This window comes from Etheostoma spectabile, chromosome 9 (genome assembly GCF_008692095.1).
Source record: "Etheostoma spectabile isolate EspeVRDwgs_2016 chromosome 9, UIUC_Espe_1.0, whole genome shotgun sequence".
Taxonomy (NCBI): domain Eukaryota; kingdom Metazoa; phylum Chordata; class Actinopteri; order Perciformes; family Percidae; genus Etheostoma; species Etheostoma spectabile.
Genome location: NC_045741.1, coordinates 24,390,177 through 24,402,413, shown reverse-complemented (window position 1 = coordinate 24,402,413; position 12,237 = coordinate 24,390,177). Strand labels below are relative to the sequence as shown.

Here is a 12,237-nt window from a genome sequence, read left to right as displayed (position 1 = left end):
CCCCCCCCCCCCCCCCCGGCATTTAGCCTACGTGCTACGATGATAGCTCAGTTCACAAAGACCAAACACACAGATCACTTTGGTCTTTTAAAAAGTAATCTTTCCATCCAGAATCTTACTGCTGTCCATTTTGACGTCTCGCGCTCGCCATCCACTCAAAACGTAACGTTACTACTCTTTGGCCGGCTCGCGAGCCCAAGCGACGTGCGTGCGGCGTGTTTTTGTTTTGTTTCCGGTCTAGCTAGATCCAGTGGGTGTTGTTGCTACAGCATCTATAAAAAACTACAACATTTGCTAGGCCAAAAAGAAGGTTAATCTCACGATAAAAAATGTACGCCCTTAAAATGGGTTTGGGTTAACGCCGTTAATAACGCGTTTAACTGACAGCACAACTTCAGATATCTGGCAAATCACATAAGCCACGCATCATGGGCAGGATGCAAACAGCTCCTGGTGTCCATCGTTCGTACCATGACTCAATTGTTTTTAGCTGGGAGTGTTTGTTTTCTAGATGTGTTCCTCCAGCATCGAGGAGGGGATGTATTCTCCTCTGTCCCATCTGCATGCCTAGAACCATTAATACCCGCAGTGTGATGTGATCGCCACTGAGACGGCCAAATGCTTTTATACAGTATGGCTACGCAGAAAGCTACTCTCAAGTTAAAAGCGGGTGTGGTCTCTACTACGGAAATTAAGTTTGGTCCATTAAGAGCTGGAACTTAGTTAGCTGATTATAGATTTTCAAAGCTAATAAGATAAAAACAAATAGGTGTTTGTCTTTACTGACTTGCAATCAAAGGCTTACATCCATTCATATATATATAATTGTCTGAGTTTTTTCACTTACTGTGTATGTTATGCCTATTATAATATTATAACAGTTGCATAGAATATTCGGCAGGTGCATTATTCATGTTTGGTATTAGAACAGTGAAGCTGTATGTAGTACTGTATTCTAGGTGCATTGAAAGTCAGACCATGTAGGCTTCCCCTCAGACATATAGGCACCATTTAAAATAATGCCAAATTAACTATTATCACTTTCATTTTGCAATATTCCCATGGATGGACAGGCAGCTATCACTGGAGTACTATGATATTGAAAAAAATTCACGCTGAATAAAAAGATGTGTATCATGTCTCTGTGGTCAGATATGACTGATTTATGACTTTGAAAAGAATTTTGATTGATTTTGGCAAATATCGCTAATTTTGATGCAATTTGACCTAAAGCCTCTTCCTCCGCTCCCATATCACAAAACCCCGCGAGAATCGTGGGATCAGGCCCTATGACACGGGAATCCATCTTGTCCGGCTTTAAGTAATGCAGCTGTGTTTGAGCAATGGAACCAACCAATCAGCGTCTGGCGAGGTGTGTGTGACGGCCACCTCTGTGAAAAGTGCCTACCCTTTTCCAAACAGTTTCCAATGATGGCAAACCATCTGGCACGTCAGATTATTCTGTATATACTCTGTTCAGCTCTCCTGCGCCCCCCTTGGGAGTCACAACTGACGGTTGGAAAACCTCTGGTGTATTTCATTTGTTTTACTAACTTCCCATTTTGTCATTTTAGAAATTGAAATCCCAAATTAATTGTAAAGAAAATAAGAACTTTCCATCCATATATGATCCCTTGTAACACAAAAAAAACTGATCCCTAATTTATAGCAATAAGATAATCATGAGCTATATTGTCTTAATACAACCACACTATTTAACATGACAAACAACATTTAGTCAAGCATCTAACTACAAGATCTGAATGTCCGTTGTCACAGTGAGTGTTTAGCTTCACTAAGCCACACTGTGCCTCTCTGTAGAGATGCATTAAAATGCACCACGGGTACATTTCATCACACATACTTGTCAGGACAGCATGTCAGGGGCTATTTCCTCTTGGTAGCATGAGCTGGGGCATCGAGCTCTGTCAGCAGTTCAGACCAATGATAGACTGCATACAGGTATTAGCTCATACATAGTGTGGCAACCGCAACACACATGCACAAACCGACTCACGCTTCTGAGGGTTTAGCTTGTTTGCTTTTATATATTTAAAAGGAGAAGACGTAGCACTGAACTTACTGGCCTATCTTGTCACAGAACCATCAGGGCGTCACTGCTGGAGTCACACAGCCAGTGAACCAGGATGGGAAACCATCCATCTCGCCATGATCTAATCCAGCAGATGACCACACGGCCAAGACAGCCTCTATGAACTATTCTGTGTACAAACTAAACTGGAGCAAGTCAGGATGTTGTATAGATTATTGGATGTTGTCATTTTTGTTCTAAATTTTATACCGCCTTCAATAGAGTCAACTTTTCATAGAGTGTTTATAACTCTAAACTACTGGCTTTACTGGAGGTAAATATGTCATTTACTAATGCTTCACAGAGTTAGTTATAATTCTGTATAGTTTAGTTGTATCCATTAACATGGTTTTGGGTTGCCAGATTGTGGAAATTCATTTTAGCACTACGTTCTGACAAGGCAGCATAGGGTAATAGGTTGTAGGTTTATTTATGGTTAATAGGTAATTCACCAATCCTTAATAGATCAGTTATAAGCTACTTATAAGAACAATTTAATGGTTGCTAAGTTAGTTTACAGAGCATCTGGAGCAAAAGGCATTTATTAACAACTTCTCCACATCTACGACTGCAGATGGATTTTTGTCAAACCTCTACTGGCTTGGTATCATATACAACTGCTGACATGATGGGAGAACACTATGATTAATATTAATGGATAACTAACATGTACAAGTACGTTTTTACAGAACTGGGTAAACGCCAGCCAAAGGGACTTTTCAAAAATCTTCAACCTGAAACTTCTTTATAATAGCTTATAAATGGTCTATAAAGCAACAATAATTAGTTAATCATAAATAATGCCATTAGTTACAGCGTATTAATTCATTTTAAAGGGTACCTCAGAATAAAGTAGTCCCCTAGATTGTAATGAACTTAACACTTTAATATAACACAACACTTTTCATTCTTAGTAAAAATACTTTTTCGTCTAATTTGGGTATATTACTGGTAAAGGCAGCCCACAGAGGTTCACCGAAACTACACATGATTTAAAAAAAAAAAAAAAAAAGGAAATGAGGATTTTTATACTACTTACCATATTGACTTCTGACACCATGTCTATACTTGCTACGTCTATGCTCATGCCAACAGCAACCGGTGCACCTTAAAATCCATAAAAGAAAGTTAACTATATATCATGATTAGTACTAACTTTATTTATATAGCAGAGTTTACAAAGCGCTTTGACGGACAAGCAAGGCAGTATGGACAAGACTAATTAAATAGGCTATCCAGTCATACAATGGGCAGTTGAAGAAACAACTCGGGGAGCCATTAGGGTGACACACACCAAATAATGGACATACCTCCGAAGTCTGGCCGAAGACGGATATCATATCCTTTCAACAGTTTATCCACAGTGTCTTTGACGAAAGACATGTTCCCCGGTTCACTGACGCTGAAAGAAAAACGACAACAGGGATGGTAACTCTTTCGCAGGATGGACTCCCACACTGGGACCGGTTCTAACCCCCAGACACTCACCTCTGGGCACAGCACATCACCGCCACGACCAGCGGCAACGAAAGAATGTCAAAGAGCCCTGTTTCCCGGGGTCCCCGCATCCCGGTGTGGCGTCTGGATGGACGGGTGCCGTCTGAATGAAGGAGCCGCCGAGCTCCGCTAAAGCAGGTGAGGCTTCATGAGGCGGGGTGTCAGACGTGTTCATACGGCCTCAGAGACGCGGCTCCGCGGCTCCATCCTCCGCTAGCAGCTCGCAGCTTGTCGCGGGTTAGCTTACGGGACACTTTTTAAGAGAGTCGGCCAAATATCCATAAACGCACGTGCTGTCAGGTATGAGGATATAAATCCACCAGTCCTCTGACCGAGGGAGCCGCATGCGTAACATACGGTATATTGTCGCCCATGGTTCAAAAGAGCTCCTGAGGGAGCCGGTTCATAAAGCTTAAAATATGACTCTCCATGTCAGTGTGCGCGAGGCTCTTGGTAATCATTAAAGCCCACGTGACAGGTTGCATTTGCTTATTCAAACGGTTCTGAACTAAGTTAAGTCTCAGGCAGGAGTTCAGTGTGCAGTGCCGGGGGGGAGGTTTGACACCTTCACCAAAATGAGTGGCACACCTCCATGTTTTATTTCAATGTGACACCGAGGGGCACTCAAGCTGCCCCCGCGTCTCTCTGGTCGCCACGTGGTTGTGGTGGTGGTTGACTCACACTCAGGTGTGACAACAAGTTAAAAAAATGAAGCATGTTTTTTTTTTTAATTTAGGCTACTGCTTATAGGAAACTACTGGTACAGGAATGCAACATACACTGAATGTCTTCAAGTGGGACTGTAGGCTACATTTTGAAAGAAGTAATGTAGGCTACAACAAAGTCTTCCTCTAAATAAAAAGTTGAATTAGTAGTATATATCCAACTTAATCACTTTAAGCAGGATACATTTATTTATTTACTTTTGGAAATGTAACCCTTAAAGTGGCTTTTTAGGAAATGTACTGTCTGTTTTAGTCCGTATGCCATCTTGGGTATGTGCTATTTGTAATGTCCTGTCTCTCTTGTATTCTTGAATTTATGGTGAAACTGAAGAAGCTTTTTTACATTTGTGGGCAATCAAGTTTTTTGTATTGTATTAGGTAAGGTTAGCTTATGTTGGCTAACATTAGCTAACCTTTGCTACCCTGCTAACAATTTTTTGGTTCCCAGAACGTTCCGGGAACGTTCGTTTTTGGTTGCGGGAACGTTCCCTGAAGGTTTGTTTTGGTTGTATTTCGGTTGTCTGTTGGTTAATTGGAAGGTTTTCCTAACGTTCTGAGAACATTCGTTTTTGGTTACAGCGAACGTTCTCGGAACGTTCCCCTAACGTTCTCTAAAAGTTACAACCTTTAGAGAACGTTTGGCGAACGTTCCGAGAACGTTGCAACCTTTAGCGAACGTTACGGGAACGTTCCCTTAACGTTACAACCTTTAGAGAACGTTAGGCGAATGTTCCGAGAACGTTGCAACCTTTAGCGAACGTTACGGGAACGTTCCCTTAACGTTACAACCTTTAGAGAACGTTTGGCGAACGTTCCGAGAACGTTGCAACCTTTAGCGAACGTTACGGGAACGTTCCCTTAACATTACAACCTTTAGAGAACGTTTGGCGAACGTTGCAACCTTTAGCGAACGTTACGGGAACGTTCCCATAACGTTGCAACCTTCAGAGAACGTTAGGCGAACGTTCTCGAAAGGTTGTAACCTTTAGCGAACGTTACGGGAACGTTCCCTTAACGTTGTGACCTTTAGAGAACGTTAGGGAACGTGCTCTTTTGTACAGTACAGAGGACATTATTGAACCCTTGCTGACTTTCCTCGTCCCCACTGCATTACTACTGTGGGGTTACACAGCGTTAGCAACACTTAACCTTCCTCAGGCTCACTTTGAATCCACTTCAAGAAATTGTAGCCTCCATATTTTCTTTGGTCTAGAGGAGCCCAGGTGTGATGTAGGCTATAGGGATATAGAGAATCTGGCCACTATTGAAATGTTGGCAGATTTAAGAAATGGCAAAGATCAGTGGAATAGAGGCAAAATGGGTTTTAAGTATAAATGGACAATACCTGTTTTCCTATAGCATAGCATAGTGTAATGTAGTATTGTATAGTAGCCCATTCATTTTCATTTTGGTATAAAAACACAGAAGACTCCTATTGGCTCTAGATTTGCTCGGATCTACTCCTGAAAACGTGCAAGTTGTCCTCATCATGTTTTAGTTTATTCATGGAAGACAAAGTGAGAATTAATCTTTGGAGAAGGTGTGAAATACTAATTTAAGTTGTTCCTATGCAGATTTTATGAGAACGCTATGGTATACTTTTTCTCAGTCCGAGCACTTTGCTAGAGTATCTGCCGTAGTGAAAGAAGTTCAATATCACTGCAGGGAATGAGTGTGTGTCTGAACTGGACTCTCCCCAACAGCATTATCACATAGAGATAGACTCGGATCTTTTGCTGCATTTCAGAATCTTTCGTCTCTTTTCTAGTACTTGTTTACGGGAGTGATTCTCACCTGGTATCATAGACGGTGTACAGCTTTTTGTTCCCATCGACAGCGTTCCTGTAAATACAAAAGAAGAAGGAATTACTTTCTGTGTCCAAACCGTGCTGACTCTGCCTGACTCGGGCTTTTTTCCATGTACCAGCTAAAGATTTGTTTCTGAACCCAGTTCTGAAACCACACTGTCAGGAGACAGAAGGACCAGAAGGCTTTCACATCAAGTCCACATTTCTAAAGATGCTGCACATTCACAAACAACTTGTTCTTGTCTTTAAGATCCTAAAACAAATCCACCTCTAATACTGACTCAGTTGTGAGTGAGTTGACCCCCGGTGGAGACGAATGCAGAATGAGAAAATATTCTGTGGAGTTCTATTTGTGCTGCTGGGAGACGTGTGTGACATATTGTCTCCTCCTGCAATCTGGACCATTAACCAAGAAAAAAAAAAAAATCTGGACCTGTGTCCCACATAAATCAGGCCTACAATAGGCTGCACTACGACAAGTGAAAAAAAAATAGATGAAGGATATAAAAAGCAAGTTTACAAAAGGAAACACTACAAGGGATTTAAACCTTTTCTCTCACAATACATGTTCTTGGACCTAAAATCTGGATATCTGCAGAAAACAATCGGATCCCAGGCTCCTCTTTGTTGCAAATTCAAGATCCATAACACTCCTTACTGCATGGGACTCATTGGAATCAATGCGGTGTGATTTACTACAAGGGTGGAGCTGTACATCATTTCTTAAGAGGAGACTTTCAAAGATAATCTTTTTTTTTAGGTTTCTGACTGTTTTACTACTATTGCTTTGTCAGTTGTCGGAGTTACATTTTCACCATATTGTGACCTCAGGGCTGACATCACACTCAACTCAAATACATGTCACAAAGACAGTTCCTAGTCTCTACACAGGGCTATACAATACGACATATCGCTGAAGACACTCTTTTTTTTGTGATAGTTTTCTACTGAAGTAAACATCAGGAGAAAAGTGCACTTTAAAATGTAACGGTGTCATTTCTTTTTTGTAGTGGCGCCTTTTTATTGACAATGAATTTGTTGTAATTTAACAGAATACTGTCAGCAGCAGAGATGCAGAACTGAGTACACTTTAATATTTATTTATCCCAAGTAATATCCATATCATGATACTCAAAACGTAAATGTTCCTCATATGGTGCAGCCCTGTGGTCCTGTCTTGACTGCACATGTTGGCAGAACAAGTTTTACACAGCAGCATCGCATGCCATTTACAACCCGAAAACACAGCTAAAGATAAAGAGTAAGAAGCCCACTGCATACTGTAGTGGATATTTCTGTTGAACTCAAGATGGTCACGTTACCCATCATATGGACTGAGAATATTTGGCTGATAAAGTATGATGAGATCAAGCTTTGACGACGTTTGTATTGTTGTAGAGATCCCTCTGATGGTTTGTCATTGATATTTTATCCTTTTTATTCTTTCCTTTTCTCTCTCCTCCCCCTCCCCTATCTGCCTCTCCATCTCTCCTCCACTCACTGGCCATCCATCCTCCTGCTTCTCTGGCCGCACTGCTCTCTCTTTAGACCAAAGTCTATTTGCATTGCTTTGCCTTTGGATACACTATCGGATTTTTTCGCAGAGCTTGCTGTGTGCTCGCGGCTCCTCGGAGACCCAAACTAAAAAGGATGGTCAGTCAGCAGAAGTGTTGGGAAGCCTTTACATTTTCGCTGCCAACCTTTTAATCGCCGTGGGGCGAAAATAAAACCTCGCTGACAGTGGAATTAGTCCACATCTTTCTTTCTTTCCCCCCACCTCTTTCTTCTCTGTCTCCCTCTCCGATATGCAATTCTTGTGCGCCGATGGAGGTGACGTTCATCGGAATTGATGCCAAATACTAAACAGTGCAATCTGCGTGTGAGATCCAGGCTCCAGCCGATCTACGGAGCTGGGAGAACTTTGACTGCGCATCGTCTTGTGTGGTAAGCGTCGGTGCAGCAGCCTTGTTACAGGCCAGCGTACAGTAGGAGATGTAGCGGGACGTGTGGGCATGGGAGAAGAATAGGCTACAGTAGTGTACGGGGGGGGTCTGCCGCTGCAGCTGGAAGGGGACCTGCACCGGGTTAGGCTGATAGAGAACCGCGGACGGGGGTGATGAAAGCCGGAGAGAGAGAGAGAGAGAGAGGTATTGACACTTTCCCTCCCACTGAAGGTAGAGATGAGGTGCATGGGTGAGTCGTGAATGAGGGGGGTGCAGTGGAAGGTGCGTACAGTCACAGCAACACTGAGGGGCTTCATGCTGAACGTGAAGAGTCCAGCTGCGGTGCAGAAGGGAATGCGGGATTCCAGCTGTGCGCGTGTAGATACAGGTAAAGTCGTTACACCTTTGGCTGTGAGTGGATATCCAGCGGTGGGGCACAATACAGCACAGCTCAGCCTGCGTCCTTTCACTAGTCATCAACTTATAGAATGAATTAGTGAAATTGAACAGAGGCTCCTGCATTGGGTGGGGGGGGGCTATGGGACAAGGGTCCGACAAAGAAAGAACACGCTGTTTGCAGATCGAAGAAACAGGAACTTTGCATCATCACCTTTTCTTTTTCTAATTATAATTATTTAGACATCAACTAACAGCTGTACAGATGTTGTCCTGTAGTGTGTAGAAAAGCCAGATTGTAATATGTACACATTTGGCTGCATGGAGATTGCTGCATTGGGTGAAACTGTCAGCACATTGCTGTGCTTCTGTGATGTAGTAGTGAAAAAATGTGTGCGCCTGATAAACATTTACGGGTCACTTTCCACCCACATGCACGCAGTGAGGGTCAGATACTAGCTGCCAGTTAATGGCTGCAAGAAAATCTTTAATAATATGGTTTTGATATTTATTATTTAGTTTGTTTTCACAGTGAAACTACTAGAAGGGAGGCTGTACAGTTCATCATTATGGAGTTCAATTCTGTTACTACTGCTTTAATTTGAGTTTAAAGCGGCCAGGCAACAGAGCTGGCGAGGTATTGTAGTTTTAAACAAGTGAGGATGTCTCGTTTCAGGAATGGACGATGGAATGTGCCACAGCTTTGCAATGAGACGTCTGTGGGTCTGTGTCTTGCTTGTGAGCATCACCTGCCGTCCGAGGTAAGGAACTGACTCCTGGAACTTTGCAGGACAACATGAAAGCACATTTTGAAGAATTCATCTCTTGGTGAATACACTTAGCGTTTTCAAGTTTTAAGTGACTTTGTTTTGAAAGTATCTTAGGGTAGATTATCTTAGGTTATCTCTGATTTGAAGAGTTGTGTCCCTCTAATTAGTTTCTCTGATGCACTTCCATCCAGCCTCTCCCAGGATGTAACTGGAACTCCCAAAGAGGCCGAATTAAATGACAACATTACCATCTTCACACGCATCCTGGACGGACTGCTGGATGGCTACGACAACAGGCTCCGCCCTGGACTGGGAGGTAGGCGGCCACTTGGATACACAAAGCCCAACACCTCTGCCATAATTAAAACAGTCACACATTTGCTAGGTGAGAACTAGGACTGCACGCTGTGAGGAAAGTATACGACAACGTTGAATATCGCGATAACGGTGATAAATCAACACATATCAGATATATTCAGTTCTGCTGGTTCAATATTCTGCTAAAATACAACAAAAGCAAGGAAAACATTTCCAATGTTCTTTTATTGACCACAATGAACATTGGATTCAATATGTAAGGCACCCCTTAAAAAAGAAGGATAATTCCATTTTAAAGTGCAGTTGCATTTTAACACAAAAACATCTCTGAGTGTCTTTTGCGATGCGTTTATTGCGCAAGTTGATATTTCAATGACGATACGAAAACGATATATTGTGGCATTAATGAGAACTGAATATATCATAATGAAACAGTCTTGAGTGGGTCTCTTTTTTAATAACACCCAGTACAGAAAGCTCTGCCCTTTTGGATACAGCTGAAAGAAAAACACGTTGTTCAGCCTCTGCATGAAAGATTACAGCCCTTCAGTCCAACAGAGAACCATGCAACATCTCTCTTCTGCTCATTCCAGGCATGGACAATGTGTCTGCATTCATGACGTCTTTGACAAAGAGGCATGATCAGCTGTTAACGTCTCCTATAAATATGATTTAATGGCAATGGAAACGCGCTGAAACAGATAGTACGCCGGCGTGACCTTGAGAAAGCCAATATTCCTGTCATAAAACGCAGCCCCATTGGTATAATCAGAAAGAGGAATGCTAAGACTCAGAATATGGTCCAGTGAAAACGGTGGTGGAATGGAACTATGTACATTTACTAAATGTTGAGTCTTTTCTTTTCATGTCACTTTCTACTTCTACTCCGCTGCATTTCAGAGAGAAATACTCTTCTTTTACTCCACTACATCAATCTGACAGCTCTAGCTTTGAGTTTTTTTTAGTAAAAATGAAACTTCCCAACAATATAAAGGCCTACAAGTCCAGCTGTAATGATTAATACCTTAGTTGATTGACAGAACTGTTTGGATCGTTACCACTTTCTAAAATGTGATGATCTTTCTGCATTGAGTACTTGTATTTGTGTTACTTTAGTAAATTTTCTTGATGCTACTCACATACTTTTACTTAAGTTACATTTTCAGCGCAGGAACTTTACTTGTAAGGTACTGTACAAAAAAACACTGTACAACTGCATTTGCTAGTTAAAGTATCTATTTGAATGATGCTGCATATACAGTAGATACTGCAACAACCTATACCAAGATCAGGGTTAGGGAAGTTGGTTTATTAATCTCATTTAATGTCTGTAATGTCACAGAAAATAAAAACCTGCCTTAGGACTTCATATTTAGTATAGGTTCTGAATAATAATGCATGCACTAATCAATATATGAATGTTAAGACTCACAGTATTGTTTCTATTCTTACAGAGAAGGTGACAGAGATCAAGACCAACATCTTTGTCACAAGCTTCGGTCCAGTCTCTGACACTGAAATGGTAAGAAGCTCCTTTTATTAAGCTACATTCTTACTAAATATAATAATACAACTCTATGGAAGTATTTGAATTTGAACCACCACTGAATACTTAAAATTGAAATATTTTACTTGGAAAACCATGTCTCTAAATTTTTCAGAATTCACCTCTTTTAAATTAAAATATGACATTTCATGATTTGCGATTTCAAAAACGAAATTTGAATATCCAGTGGTCACAAATTCCGATCCCAAAATTCAAGTTTCAGAATAAAAAAAAAGAATTGATTCAGGTTGCACACATTTAAGTGGTAAGTGTTGGTTAAATGTCAGTCAGAGCTCATTAATATTCATGGGCTGGGTAAAGGATGTAGATAGCCAGGCTCTCATTGGCTAGGTGTTAGCCAATCAGAGTCAAGCAGCTTAGCTGGTTGAATTTTAATGAGAACTGGCCCAAATGGAGCTGAGTCTTCCTGCAGGCTTTCTATACCACGCTAGACTGGCTTGAAACAAGGTAACCACGGTAACCAAGTTACAGAGTCCATGGTAGGACTTCAGACATTACCATAAAGTCAAAAAGTACAGGTGGTGGGGCACCTCTAAATGAGGGTCCGTGTATCCAAACAGCTTTGTACCTTCATGACATTACTCCCCAAATCCATGCACAGTATTTATTTGGCTAATTAACTGACGTTTGTTTTCATTGTAACCTGTGTTAATTGTGTAATTTTGTTCTGTAGGAATACACTATTGACGTGTTCTTCCGTCAAAGCTGGAAAGATGAAAGACTTTGTTTTAAAGGCCCAATGGAGATGCTTCCCCTGAATAATCTCCTGGCCAGTAACATCTGGACTCCGGACACCTTCTTCCTCAACGGGAAGAAATCCATCGCACACAACATGACTACACCTAACAAGCTGCTGCGGCTGAAAGACGACGGGACTCTGCTCTACACCATGAGGTAAACCCTCCCACGGTTACACTTTTATCCTGCTTTTTTCCTAAATTTCTTTTCCAATCAGTCAAACGACTTTACACCGACCTTACTCCACATGACTTTTCACGTGATTCCTCTGTCGCAAACAAATGTCCAATATCGGAAAGAAATCATGACCATCTTGCTAGACTTGGTGCGCGCTTCCCTGGTCTCAAGGTGTAAGGTGGTCCCTGAACCCAGTCCCAGCTGTA

At 41.6% G+C, this 12,237-nt stretch overlaps 2 protein-coding genes across 7 annotated transcripts in view; one reads left to right on the top strand and one right to left on the bottom strand.

Annotated features, from left to right (window-relative positions):
• Positions 1 to 12,237, bottom strand: part of gabrb3 (gamma-aminobutyric acid type A receptor subunit beta3) — a 53,159-nt gene that overhangs the window by 25,710 nt on the left and 15,212 nt on the right. For 2 of the 4 annotated variants that reach the window (XM_032526762.1, XM_032526760.1), the window contains exons 2-4: positions 6,109 to 6,156; positions 3,403 to 3,494; positions 3,132 to 3,199 (exon numbers count right to left, since the gene is read on the bottom strand). In XM_032526762.1, the coding sequence (XP_032382653.1) occupies positions 3,132 to 3,199; positions 3,403 to 3,494; positions 6,109 to 6,156 (208 nt within the window). Of the gene's footprint in view, positions 1 to 3,131; positions 3,200 to 3,402; positions 3,495 to 3,580; positions 4,097 to 6,108; positions 6,157 to 12,237 lie in introns of those variants that run through there. The other 2 variants (XM_032526761.1, XM_032526763.1) reach the window with 2 other exon arrangements.
• Positions 3,590 to 12,237, top strand: part of gabra5 (gamma-aminobutyric acid type A receptor subunit alpha5) — a 31,889-nt gene continuing 23,241 nt past the window's right edge. Inside the window, exons 1-5 of one of the 3 annotated variants that reach the window (XM_032526765.1) lie at positions 3,590 to 3,727; positions 9,138 to 9,222; positions 9,423 to 9,547; positions 11,004 to 11,071; positions 11,790 to 12,010. In XM_032526765.1, coding sequence (XP_032382656.1) covers positions 3,697 to 3,727; positions 9,138 to 9,222; positions 9,423 to 9,547; positions 11,004 to 11,071; positions 11,790 to 12,010 — 530 coding nt within the window. In that variant the 5' untranslated portion in view covers positions 3,590 to 3,696. The other 2 variants (XM_032526766.1, XM_032526764.1) reach the window with 2 other exon arrangements.